Source organism: Pongo pygmaeus, chromosome 4 (assembly GCF_028885625.2).
Source record: "Pongo pygmaeus isolate AG05252 chromosome 4, NHGRI_mPonPyg2-v2.0_pri, whole genome shotgun sequence".
NCBI classification, from domain to species: Eukaryota; Metazoa; Chordata; class Mammalia; order Primates; family Hominidae; genus Pongo; species Pongo pygmaeus.
In genome coordinates this window covers 177,225,999-177,239,717 of record NC_072377.2, presented here as the reverse complement: position 1 = coordinate 177,239,717, position 13,719 = coordinate 177,225,999, and the positions used below count along the sequence as shown (strand labels likewise).

General features: G+C 39.6%; 1 protein-coding gene across 5 annotated transcripts in view; it reads left to right on the top strand.

Moving 5' to 3' along the window:
- Nucleotides 1-13,719, top strand: part of UBTD2 (ubiquitin domain containing 2) — a 74,505-nt gene that overhangs the window by 48,781 nt on the left and 12,005 nt on the right. For all 5 annotated transcript variants that reach the window (XM_054488689.2, XM_054488691.2, XM_063665374.1 and 2 more), the window contains one exon: nucleotides 1,165-1,401. In XM_054488689.2, coding sequence (XP_054344664.1) covers nucleotides 1,165-1,401 — 237 coding nt within the window. The remainder of the gene's footprint in view (nucleotides 1-1,164; nucleotides 1,402-13,719) is intronic.

Below are 13,719 nucleotides of genomic sequence, written 5' to 3'. Positions count from 1 at the left end.
GGCCTAGCATCAAAGATTATCTCTTTTATTCCCAGTTCCTCAAAAAAACTAAAGTACTGATTCTACCCTTTGTAAATTAGTTCCTGTTTGAGTTCCAGAGAAAGGTATTTACAGTTCCTTGACTAAAGTCCAGAGAGTACAATGCTAGAGGAAGCATTCCTCTAATCAGTTTGTTCATGATTCTGGTGGTTTGGCTCTTCTTTCTCTGGACACTGAAAAGCAGTCTTTTACCTCTTTGGATTTTCTTAGTTCCTACTTCCTGGTTTCATGTGTCCAAGCTACTATTGCCGTTTGGCTTCCCCAAGTATCTTGCCTCTCTTTTATGGTGTCTCTTGACTCTCATATCCTGCTCTTACAGTCTGATGAAACACTTATCTTCTAGGCAGTTCTTTTAAAATGAACAAAACAAAACTTTCATTGTATTAAAAAAAATTTTTTTTAGAGCAGTTTTAGATTGATAACAGAATTGAGAGGAAGGTACAGAGATTTCCTATGTACTCCCAGTGCCTACACATACATAGCCTCCTTTCCCTGATTATCAACATTCTCCACCAGAGTGGTACATTCATTACAACTATAATTCTCTGGGGTTTTTTTTGTTTTGTTTTGTTTTGTTTGAGATGAGGTTTCACTCTCGCCCAGGCTGAAGTGCAGTGGCGTGATCATGGCTCACTGCAAACACAACCTCCCAGGCTCAAGTGATCCTCCCACCTCAGCCTCCCGAGTAGCTGGGACCACAGGCACATGCCAACATGCCAGGCTAATTTTTGTGTATTTTGTAGAGATGGGGTCTTACCATGTTGCCCAGGCTAGTCTCGAACTCCTGGATTCAAGCATTCCTTCCACCTCAGCCTCCCAAAGTGCTGGGATTACAGGTGTGAGCTACTGCACTCAGCCTGTAATTCTTTTTAATGATCCTGTGGAGAGGGTGTACTGAGTGGAAAAGAGCTACCAATCTGTTTTGCATAGAGCAATCTAATGTCTCTATTCACTTTTGTAGTTCCAAAATGTGTTAGAGGAATTTCAGAATGCACAAATTAGCTAGCAGGTAAATTTCTGGCTGTAATTTTGATGAAATAATCCAAGAGAGGAATGACCAGATAACTTTGGATACATATTTTATAAATTTTGGTTTTGATCTCAGTCTTTTATTTTTCTTTTCAGTTGCTCTAGGTCGTAACCAGCCTTTGAAAAAGGAGAAACCAAAATGGAAAAGCGATTATCCTATGACAGACGGACAACTACGCAGCAAGAGGGATGAATTTTGGGATACCGCACCAGCTTTTGAAGGCCGGAAAGAGATTTGGGATGCCTTGAAGGCTGCTGCACATGCTTTTGAGAGCAATGATCATGAACTGGCACAAGCAATCATTGATGGTGCAAACATAACATTACCACATGGTAGGTTTGGTGTTCCTCAAGGACAGAGGAAACATAATCAGCTTTGTTTCTGATAGCAAGAAACCAAATGGGAGAGTTTTTTTCCTTGCTATGAATTATTCTAACTTTTTTTTTAATGTAGCAAGGAATAGCATTCCTCTTTTTTTCTTGTACATCTTTCAGCTGGAGACAGGTTTTACTTCGTGTTTATATATATATATATTTTTAATATATCTTAATTTCAGAAAAGAGCTCTTGATCATCTAAAAAGTTTCCATGTAACCTAGTTCTCCATGAAGACCTCTTCCCTCCACCCTCCCACCCCCACCTCACCAGCCTCATCACCCTGCCAATCTATTGGAGCTTCCACTTCACTGATTTCCTCCTAGCAGCGCTAGAGATAGAGTCTCAGTTTAGATTTTGTAAGCTGTAGAGACTCAGAGGATGCTCCTTTTAGTCATTATACTTTCTCATCAAGCCTATTTTTGGCATAATAAGCAAACCCAAACTTAGAAGAGAGTCCCGCATGTTTTTAAGGACAGTTTTCCATGATTGTAGCCCTGAGCATTCTTAGGAACTTCTCTCTTTTGCGTAGCAATGTGACTCTTTTAAGGATAACCGTAAGCTTTGAATGTTTCTGGGGATGCACATATGCTGGTTCATGTACATACTCTTGTTTGGTCTCCTTGATGAGAAACATAGGAAAATTTTTCATGCTACATTGAGATTTAGGTGTTAATTTTGTATTTACATTTTTTATTTCTGTATTAATATTCTCACTATTCTCTTTAGTTTTTCAAGTTAATATTTTTCAAGGTTGTCTTCAGATTTATGTAATAACCACCTTGCATTGATTTCTATTCATTATTATACCTTCATTGTTTTAATCCCTAGTATCTCCCTTTATCTACATTCTTAGAGGAACAGGGACTTTCATTGTTTAACCATCTGCTTTATGTCCTTTCACTCTATGTCAAATGAAAGGTTTTTATTTTATTCTATTCTTTCTCTCTCTCTTTTTTGAGACAGAGTCTTGCTCTGTCGCCCAGCAGGCTGGAGTGCAGTGGTGCACTCAGCTCACTGCAACCTCCGCCTCCTAGGTTCAAGTGATTCTCGTGCCTCAGCTTCCCCACCATGCCTGGCTAATTTTTGTATTTTTAGTAGAGACAGGGTTTCACCATGTTGGCTAGGCTGGTCTCAGCTCCTGACCTCAGGTGATCTGCCCGCCTCCGCCTCCCAAAGTCCCCTTTTTTAAGAGACAGGTCTCACTCTGTCATCCAGACCAGAATGTGGTGGCATGTTCACAGCTTATTGCAGCCTTGACCTCCCAGGCTCAAGAGATCCTCCCACCTCAGCCTCCCAAGTACCTGGGACTACAGGCACGCATCACCATGCCTGGCTACGTTTTTTTTGTTTTGTTTTGTTTTGTTTTTGGAGAGGCATGGTCTCACTATGTTGCCCAGATGGTCTTGAACTCCTGGGTTCAAGCAATCCTCCTCCCTTAGCCCCCCAAAGTGCTGAGGTTATAAGCATGAGCTGCTGTGCCTGGCCAAAAGATACTTAACTTACTGTATCCTTGCCAGATTCCAGATCACCATTAGTTTTCTGATTAATTGTGCTTCCAAGAAACATTCTTTCTTTTATAGCTGCCTGTTGTTTATTATGAAAGTTTATTAGCATAGTCTTGTGTTACTAATGTTATGAGCACCCACTGATCACTTTTTCTATACATGTATAAAAGTGATCCCTCCTACATTTGAAGAATTTATAATAGAATGCCATTTTCAGTGTGACTCTTTTTTTTTTTTTTTTTTTTTAATGACAGAGTCTTTTTTTTTTTGGTAAGTTGTTTTATTTTTTTGAGACAGGGTCTCACTCTGTTGCCCAGGCTGGAGTTCAGTGGCATGATCTTGGCTTACTGTAACCTCCACCTCCCAGGTTCAAGCAATTTTCATGCCTCAGCCTCCCAAGTAGCTGGGGTTACAGGCATGCACCACCATGCCCAGCTAATTTTTGTATTTTTTTGGTAGAGACAGGGTTTCGCCATGTTGGCCAAGCTGGTCTCAAACTCCTGGCCTCAAGCTATCTGCCTGCCTTGGCCTTCCAAAGTGCTGGGATTACAGGCGTGAACCACTGCACCTGGCCTCAGTATGAGTCTTTAGTCTCAGTTTTCATGAATAGTCTCTAAATTCTTTACCTTTATGTGATTGTGGGTTGGGAGGTGGTGGGCATCATATTAGTCCATTTACCTTTTTCAGTTTTGTAATTATCATCTTCACATACCACCTTTATATAATATAAAGTGAAGGGGTCTTCCTTTACAAATAGTTTTATCATCCTTCTCTTTTTGATGTCTATATCCTCTATTTTTCAAGGAGAATATATGTTGTATAGACCTGCACGTGGGTGGAAGAAGAGTCATGTTTGTGTGATTGTGTGAGATCCAGAATGTTGGAACTTTGAATTTCTTATTTTGTACTTATAATTACCTACTGGAATACCTGGTTGCATTCTGTATATTGTAGCCTTGTTTAAAACTTCATGGAGGCAAAATAACTCTGTTGCATGTAAGGCTGGGGCTCATGCATATCCTATTGGATGTGGGCTCGGATCACTAAAGACTGAAGTCCCTCATTTCTGCTTCTCTGTGGAAAATGTTCCCAGCAGCCCTACCTACTAACAGATCAGGGAGAATTACTCTCAGAAATTCAAGAATTATTAGATGACCCTCTATTCGCCTTCTATGTTTAAGGAATATTTTCTGCTTAAGCATGGAATAATCAAGCCAATATTTGAGCTTTTCTCTTTCAAAACTCTGTGATAACTTTCTGGGTGTTAATATTGTCATTGGTACCCTTGATTGACTTTTGTTCATATCTGAATCTTGTCAGTATTTCTTGGACCTTATAATTTTGTTTTGTCATGTACTCTAACTCACCATCAGTTTATAACTAGGCTATTGTATGCTTTTACCTAGACTGGCTTAGTGGTATTGCTGAAATTCTTTCCATCTTTTTTGTGTAATTACATGTTTGAAATTTTACTTTGGGACGGGCGCGGTGGCTCACGCCTGTAATCCCAGCACTTTGGGAGGCCGAGGCGGGTGGATCACAAGGTCAGGAGATCGAGATCATCCCGGCTAACACGGTGAAACCCCGTCTCTACTAAAAATACAAAGGATTAGCCAGGCCTTGTGGCAGGCGCCTATAGTCCCAGCTACTCGGGAGGCTGAGGCAGGAGAATGGCATGAACCTGGGAGGTGGAGCTTGCAGTGAGCCAAGATCGCGTCACTGCACTCTAGCCTGGGCGACAGAGCAAGACTCCGTCTCAAAAAAAAAAAAAAAAAAAAGGAAAAAAATAAATTTTACGTTGGGCACATTGTGTTGTGCTACCCCTTAAATATCCCAAATATATTTTAAGTTTAAATTATTACATAGACTTGACTATTATTTAGTTCAGCCTTTGATATCAGTTCTGGTCTTACTTCTGTCCCTGCTGTATTACTTGCAGCTACGTGACTTTGGGCAAATCACATCTTCTGTAAGCTTCAATTCTGTCATCTGTAAAATATGGATAATAACTATCTACCTCTTTGGATGGTTATGTTGATTAAGTGTAATAATAATACATGTAAGTTGCTGATCAGAGTGCTCGATATCCAAAAAGCACTTAATAAATAGTAGTGCTGATGATCTTTTTTCCTGAACTCTGAAATTAACAAGTAAATTCCCTGTTCCCTGCACCAAAATTCTGAATTATAGATTTTGATCATTTTCTAAATTATCTTTTTTTTTCTTTGAGACGGAGTTTCACTTTTGTCACCCAGGCTGGAGAACAAAATAACATTACACTTTTTAATTATCTTCGTCTGTTAATAACAACAATAAGTCTTCAGTTTATTCTCAAGTGGCAATGGGGAGAGTAAGAGGGAACTTGTCATAACTACCTGTTAATTTTATATATACACATATGGTATATTTTCATTCTGGAAATTGACTCATATTGAGAATGGTATGAACATATATTGTGGAAAAAGCTCCCCATGTGATTTTGATACCTGGTCCCCTTTCACAGTTTTCCTGCCCTATATGAGCTTTATTTTTCATGATTTGCACAGCATGTTATTACTCATTGTCTTACATTTCTTAAAGAGCTTATTTCCTTTTTCTCATTGATTACTATTTTGCCATTACCTACAAATCCTAAAAATATTCTTTATATAGTAGTTTACCAGTGAAACCAGGTTATAGATTAGCGATTTGCCAAATTAGCATAAACAGGGTAAGAAAAAACAAGTAGTATTTACACTTTTCACACAGTTTCTGCGTAGTGAATAGTATACTATTCAGTACTTTTCAGTGAAAGCTTATTCAGAAACTGTATCTTGTAAAGATGAACACTTAATGCTTTTTGTAATTATGATATAGAAGATTTAAAAGGATTTTAGGAATTGCCTAGTCCCTTCCTCTACCTCCTGATTTTCTAGAAAGGTAATTGTTGATTTGTTTAGCATCTACAATTATCTCATAATTCTTAGTGAGAATATTTTTTTCTAACATGTTTTCCATATCCCGGCAATTCAAATGTAAAAGCTCTCCTCTTTTTTTTTTTTTTTTTTTTTTGAGACGGAGTCTCGCTCTGTCGCCCAGGCTGGAGTGCAGTGGCACGATCTCGGCTCACTGCAAGCTCCGCCTCCCGAGTTCACGCCATTCTCCTGCCTCAGCCTCCCAAGTAGCTGGGACTACAGGCGCCCGCCACCACGCCTGGCTAATTTTTTGTATTCTTTAGTAGAGACAGGGTTTCACCTTGTTAGCCAGGATGGTCTCGATCTCCTGACCTTGTGATCCACCCGCCTCGGCCTCCCAAAGTGCTGGGATTACAGGCATGAGCCACCGCGCCCAGCCAAAAGCTCTCTTCTTAACCTCCTTGACTAGATGGAGTAGGTAGCTACTCCCTGTTACTCAAACATGCTTTTCTACTGGGAAACAGAAATTTAACCCCGATTTTATTCATACTTCTTGTAGCTAAATGTTGCCAGTTCTTCAATTCAGCTTTTGATGACCTGTTTCTTTTGTCCTTAACCCTTAAGGGGTATGGGAGGTAGAAAAAGTTAATTCTTAAAAGGCTTAACTTTTTTTATTTCTCTTTTCACAGAGTTTGTTATATGGGTGGGAAAGGAGTTCCCCAGAATGTTTTTTTCTTTATCTCAAAATATATTAAATGTGCATTATGTATAATAAAATTTAATTTTTTAAAAAACAAAGGCACTTACAAATAGTATAAAGAGCATGTTATGTGTAAGGAAACAACGTATGAAAAGAACACTGGACTGAGAATCAGCAATAAAATACTCAAAACTCATGTTGTTTTTATTTATTTATTTATTTTATTTTATTTTATTTTTATTTTTTTGGAGACGGAGTCTAGCTCTGTCACCCAGGCTGGAGTGCAGTGGCGCGATCTTAGCTCACTGCAACCTCCACCTCCTGGGTTCAAGCAATTCTTGTGCCTCAGCCTCCCGAGTAGCTGAGATTACAGGCGTGCAGCACCACGCCCATCTAATTTTTGTATTTTTAGTAGAGACCAGGTTTCACCATGTTGGCCAGGGTGGTCTCAATCTCCTGACCTCAAGTGATCCACCCGCCTCGGCCTCCCAAAGTGCTGGGATTACAAGCATGAGCCACTGTGCCCAGCCTCATGTTTTGAATTAACATTTAATTCTTATGCCTGTAATAATCACCTGCAACAATCCCCACTTTGCACAGTTCAGAAAACTGAAGCACAGAGAGGTTGCATCATTCTTCCAAAGTATAAGTCATGAAATTGGGATTTGAACTCAAGTCTTGGATCTAACAGTAACTAATGCAACTCAATGCCCTGGACAAGTCATTTCATCTCCCTGTTGTGTAAAGTGATTGCACAAGTAATCTTCAGTGTTTATGTCTAATGTTTTAGTTCCCTTGCACACTATATAGAATACTTTAAAATGGTAAACTGTTAATATTAAAGAGACAAAAGCAGATTCTCTTAAGACATAGACAGGAAATGCATGTGTGTAAGTCTTGTTTCTGTTTTCCTTAGGTGTTTCAGAGGCCCACTAAGAAACAGGCCATGAATTTTGGTGTGGACTTTAAAGGTTCCTATAAGAATTTTTCATGCGGGCACACTGGCTCATGCCTGTAATCACAGCACTTTGGGAGGCCGAGGTGGGTGGATCACGAGGTCAGGAGTTAGAGACCAGCCTAGCCAACATGGCGAAACCCCGTCTCTACTAAAAATACAAAAATTAGCCGGGCGTGGTGGCGGGCGCCTGTAATCCCAGCTACTCGGGAGGCTGAGGCAGGAGAATTGCTTGAACCCAGGAGGCATAGGTTGTACTCCATCCTGGACGACAAGAGCAAGACTGTCTCAAAAAAAAAAAAAAAAAAAATTTTTCATTTGGCCAGGCATGGTGGCTCACACCTATAATCCCAGCACTTTGGGAGGCCAAGGCAGGCAGATCATGAGGTCAGGAGATAGAGACCATCCTGGCTAACGTGGTAAAACCCCATCTCTAATAAAAATACAAAAAAAAAAAATGTGTCATTTAACAAAGTTAGTTGATAAGTTAATTCATAAACATAAAGCTTAGGAATGAAGGCATGAAGATATATTTACACAGGAGATGGGATTTTGCTGGACTGTTGTAGGGTTTAGAAATGAAACAGGGCCTTAATGAAGGATCTGATGACTGATTAACCATAAAATAAATGTTATATCATTTTTCTCTCTATCCTCAAACAAAAATAGTTCAGGATTATAAATTGTAAATTTATTCCAGTTTATCTATTCCTCTGCTGTTGTCAACCTTTTCCTTCAATTAGAGCAATAAAGGCCTGCAAACAGCTGAGATGGGAGGTTGTCCCTGAGTCAGTAGGCTTGTCTCTAAAAAAGACCTCCTTTTTATGCCATTCTGAGTAGTGGAGGTAGAGGAACACAGGGTTTCTAACATGGTCCCAGGGAGTATGTTATACCAACTTCTACTTCTGTAAAGCCAGATCAGCTTTACACAGACCACTGTGTTCAGGTGCTTCTAGTCTGCTCCGTTGTCCCTTTTAGAGCACTGAAAATTAAAGATCAGTGTCTCCCTTAAAACTTCGGTGAAGTGTTACACAAGCTCTTAATCATGATTTGACTATCATATGACATCAACAATACGTTTACAGGTTAAGCCACTTTTCACTTATGTTTACTACAAGAGATGATAGACTTAGTTTTTCTGAATGCCACAGTCTTGATGGCTGATTTGGTAGTTTGAGATAGCTAGACCTTCTGCTTCTAAAGCCTGATTGCCAAATATAAACTTGATATATATAATTCCTAGCAAAGTGTTTGCATGAGAGAACCTGTAATTTGTTAGCATCTCTACAATCCTGAAAAACTGCACCTAATGTCTGGATGGAAGATAATTTTGATGGCCCTTTGGACATTAGTGTGATTCAGGTTTGTGGAAATCACCATGAAATATGAAGCCATGGACTCAAATTTTATGAAACCTTGATCCTTTGTGACATTGCTGTTGGTGAGTGCTGCCCTGTAAGTCTGATTGTGAGATTTAAAACTTGAGAGAAGACAACCAACATTATTGTGTGTTTTCTATGGATTTGTTATATGTACTAGGCAGTTTTTCACGTGCTTATTATTTAATCTTTACAACAGCCTCATAAGGGAGGTACTATAATTCTTGAGGAAATAGACTCACCATATCCAAAATCAGGGTCTAAATTCAAATGGGATATGACTGACTCCAAAGCCATGTTTCCTTCTGTCACATCTCACTGTTTCTCCTGGAATCTTATGTCCCTCTATCAGGCTTGAGTATACTGCCTGAACGTTCCCCCCACTGTTTCATTCCTTTACATTCATTCTGTCATTTAAGTGTTCTCATTCTTTCTAGCAATTTCCAACTCAAATGTTAAGGCTTTCCTTTGCCATAGCAGGGCATGGTTGTCAAGAAGTAGAAGAGTTCATAATACAAAAATTAGCCAGGGTTGGTGGCAGGCGCCTGTGGACCCAGCTACTTTGGGAGGCTAAGGCAGGAAAATTGCTTGAGCCCAGGAGGCAGAGGTTGCAGTGAGCCGAGATTGTGCCACTGTCCTCCAGCATGGGCGACAGAGCAAGATTCCATCTCAAAAAAAAAAAAGAGAGTTTAAGCCTTCTGAATCAGAAAAGAGAAGTCAGGAGCAAAGACATTTATTCCTACAGGCTTTGGAAGAGACCCATAGTGCTACAAAAACCTTGGAGTTCTAGAACATTGTCCCCTTCTTTCATTTTGGGAGGATGGTTTTCTATACCAGATTGCCAATGTGATCTAAATATTAAATTTGTCAACTTTATTAAGGTACATTGAAGTACGCTAAACAGCATGTTTAAAGTGGACAATTTGATCAGCTTTGACATGTATGTAAAACTCCCCACAGTCAAGATAACAAACGTTTCCACACCCTTGCCAACATTCATTTTTAACTTTTACAAACCTATTCACGTAGTGATGCAAGTCTCACGTGGTAAAAATTTTTAACACTGAGCTGCAGTCATAAGGGAGTGAGAGCACAGAGGGATAAACAGTGAGGCCTTTAAATGCTGAAAAATACATCTTTCTTTCTAACCTGAAAGATTGCTTGAGAAACAGTATAAAGCATTAGTCCTAATGACATTTAGTAAAGGTATTATTTGTCATCTAATTTAGTTTTATCTTTCTAATTTTCTAGTGGAATATTTTGAGGCATAATTTAAAATAATCATAGAAGAAAACAGTTGACCAAGGAAAACAGAAACATCTGAGCCAATCGTCTAGATAAAAGATAAATAGAAACAACTTCAGAAAATTATGTATGAAATCAGAACAGAAGGTGGAGACTTGGCAGCTTTCTTCCTACCATGGGGAGCTTTCAGGGCTTCCTGGCCTGGGGAAATGATGCCCTGGCACTTATTTAGCCTGGTGGCCATCTGTCTCTGCTAGGACATGAAGCCTACAATAGGTTTGTGAAAAGAAAAAAAAAAAAACACCTGTCCTTCCACAGAGGATGTTAGGTGAGCAATCTGAGCAATCCTGGCTAGAACTATGTTAAAACTAGTAATTGCTAAATGAACTGCACCCTTGGTGGCCAGTGGGTGATAATTAAAACGTTTTGTAAAATTTTTTGTAAATTTTGTAAATGTAGCTAAAAGTGATTTTGGAAAAATAGAAAAATCCCTGTGTTATCAACTTTTAGAGTGTTCCTTCCCTTTTGTGTTTAAACATACTGGGTTTCTTTAAGCAAACCTCTCTGTATTAGTCTGTTTTCACAGTGCTGTAAAGAACTGCCAGAGACTAGGTAATTTACAAAGAAAAGAGGTTTAATTGACTCACAGTTCCACAGGGCTGGGGAGGCCTTAGGAAACTTAAATCATGATGGAAGGCAAAGGGGAGGCAAGGCCTCCACATGGCAGCAGGAGAGAGAAGAGTGAGGAGCAGAGGGGGAAGAGTCCCTTATAAAACCATCAGATCTTGGCCGGGCACAGTGGCTCATGCCTGTAATCCCAGCACTTTGAGAGGCAGAGACAGGCAGATCACTTGAAGTCAGGAGTTTGAGACTAGCCTGGCCAACATGGGGAAATCCCATCTCTACTAAAAGTACAAAAATTAGCCAGGCATGGTCATGCATACCTGTAATCTCAGGAGGCTGAGGCTGAGAATTGCTTGAACATGGGAGGTGGAGGTTTCAGTGAGCTGAGATTGTGCCACCTCACTCCAGCCTGGGCGACAGAGTGAGATTCTGTCTCAAAAAAAAAAAGAAAAACATCAGATCTCATGAGAACTCACTCATTATTATGAGAACAGCTTGGGGGAAGCCGCCCCCATGATCCATTCACCTCCCATCAGGCCTCTCCCTAGGCACGTGGGGTTTATGGGGATTACAATTCAAGACGAGATTTGGGTGGGAACAGCCAAACCATATCACTATCTTCTGCTGCCTCATTTTTTTCACACACTCCTCTCAAATACTGTAGATGAGACAGCCTCATACCACTGAAACTTCTCTCAGTCACCACCATTTCCTTCTTTAAGCTGTCGTAGGCATCATTAGCAAATACGTTGTTGGGCTCCACTGGGCACTGTTGATTTCTTGCTCCTTGTGATTCATTTCTCAACTTTTTATCCCTTGTATTTGTTCTCTGTCTTTTGTTCTCTTCCAAGTACATTTTCTCCTTCTCATTAACTAATCTGAGAACCAATCCCTGTACCTCTTATACATTATACACTTGGTCACTTACTAGTTCTGTGACCCTGGACAAAAGTTACTTTATTCTACTTCAATGTTTCCATCTGTAAAATGGGTATAATAGACTTAGCTTATAGTGCTTTTGTAAGGATTAAATGTTGATGTATGTAAAGTGCTTAGACAGGGTTAGCAGTGTTAAACACTCCTAAGTGTTTGCTTTTTTTTTTTTTTTTTTTTTTTGACTCCGTTGCCCAGGCTGGAGTGCAGTGGCGTGATCTTGGCTCACTGCAACCTCTGCCTCCCGGGTTTAAGCAATTCTCCTCCCTCAGCCTCCTGAGTAGCTGGGATTACAGGAGCGTGCCACCACACCTGGCTAATTTTTGTATTTTTAGTAGAGACAGGATTTCACCATGTTAGTTAGGCTGGTCTCGAACTCCTGACCTCGTGATCGGCCCACCTCAGCCTCCCAAAGTGCTGGGATTACAGGCATGAGCCACCGTGCCCAGCCAAACGTTTGCTTTTTTATGTTAAATCTTATATGTTGGAAATGATTGCTCTCCAAACTTCTTTTACCCTGACTTTTCCCAATCTGCTTTAGTTACTTGTAGATAATTCAGCTGAAGCATCTCATGGAACCTGGAACAATTAAAAGCTAAGCAAAGAATCTTGTAACCCTAAATTATCTATTTTTTTCTGTCATTCTGGTTTCCAGTTACATGATTCTTTCCCTTTGATTTTCCATCAAATCTAGCCCATCATTTGGTTCTGCCAGTTATCTTTGAATTTCTCAGTTCGATTTTTTTCCATTTCTGTAGTCAGGCAGTCATCATTCCAGTCTTTCTCTCTTCACGTAGATGATAAAACAGTCAGCAGCAGGCTTTGTCTTGTTCACCAACACAACCTTAGCACCTAGAATATCCAGTAGCATATAAAAGGCAGTGAAAGTTGAATGTCTGATTTACCTGTTTTAGCCACCTCTGGTAATTTCTTGTAGTATTAAGCCTAAACTCCTGAATCTTACTATCAGGTTTCATTATTATTGCCTATTTATTAATTTTACATCATTTAATCTGTATTCTACTTCAGCAAGGTCCCATGGTATTCTCTATTTACCTTGTAATTATTCTTATTTCCGTATCATTTCTATTTCTTGGGATGCCCTTCACTGCTATTCTGTGTCTTTAAAGTCATGCCCAGAGCACACCAGTTCTACAGAATTCCTCCATGTTGGCTCTACCAACTCTAGTCACTTTTCTGTTCTGCGATGTCTCAGCACGTGTGTTTGATTTTCATTGTATCCGTTTGTACTAAAATCTGTGATGGGTATGCTGTATCTGCTCATGAGTATATGCTCCTGGAGATCAGGGACAGTCTTGGTTCTCTTATAACCTTCTTTCCTCAGTTCCAGTGACATGCCCTACACACTTCAAGATGATCAGTAAATGTCTATGCAGTGACTCTAGAATGTAAGAATTGTTTCCTATTGATCCTTGTTAGGTCCTAAAGAGGTTGTGTGGTAGAAACCACTACTATCAGTGCAGCTTTGTCTTTAGTAGAGATTTGGGGCCATTAAATAGTGGAGGATTGGGATTATGTTGTTCAAGAGTCTAGGCCACAAAGGAGCCAGTCTGCTCTGAATAGGTAATTCTGCGGTAATAGTTATGGACTACAATGTAAAATATTACTTTTATTGATATTTTGTGATCCCAGATATTTAATTCGGGAACAGGGTAACCCATAAACCTATAGACTTAAAATGAAATCAAATAATATTTGAGTAAATGATATGGATTTTTCCCTTATTTATTTTAGAGTGGTTTTAAGTTCACAGCAAAATTAAGTGGAAGAAACAGAGATTTCCCATATACCCCCTACTCCCACACATGCATAGCCTCCCCCAGTATCAACATTCACCGTTAGAGTAGTTCATTTGTTAAAAATAAATGAACCTACATTGAAACATCGTTATCACTCAGAAGTCCATAGTTCAGGGTTCACTCTTGGTGTTGTACATTCTGTGGGTTTGGACAACTTTATATTGACATGTATCCATCATTAATAGTATCATACAGAGTAGTTTCACTATCCTAAAATA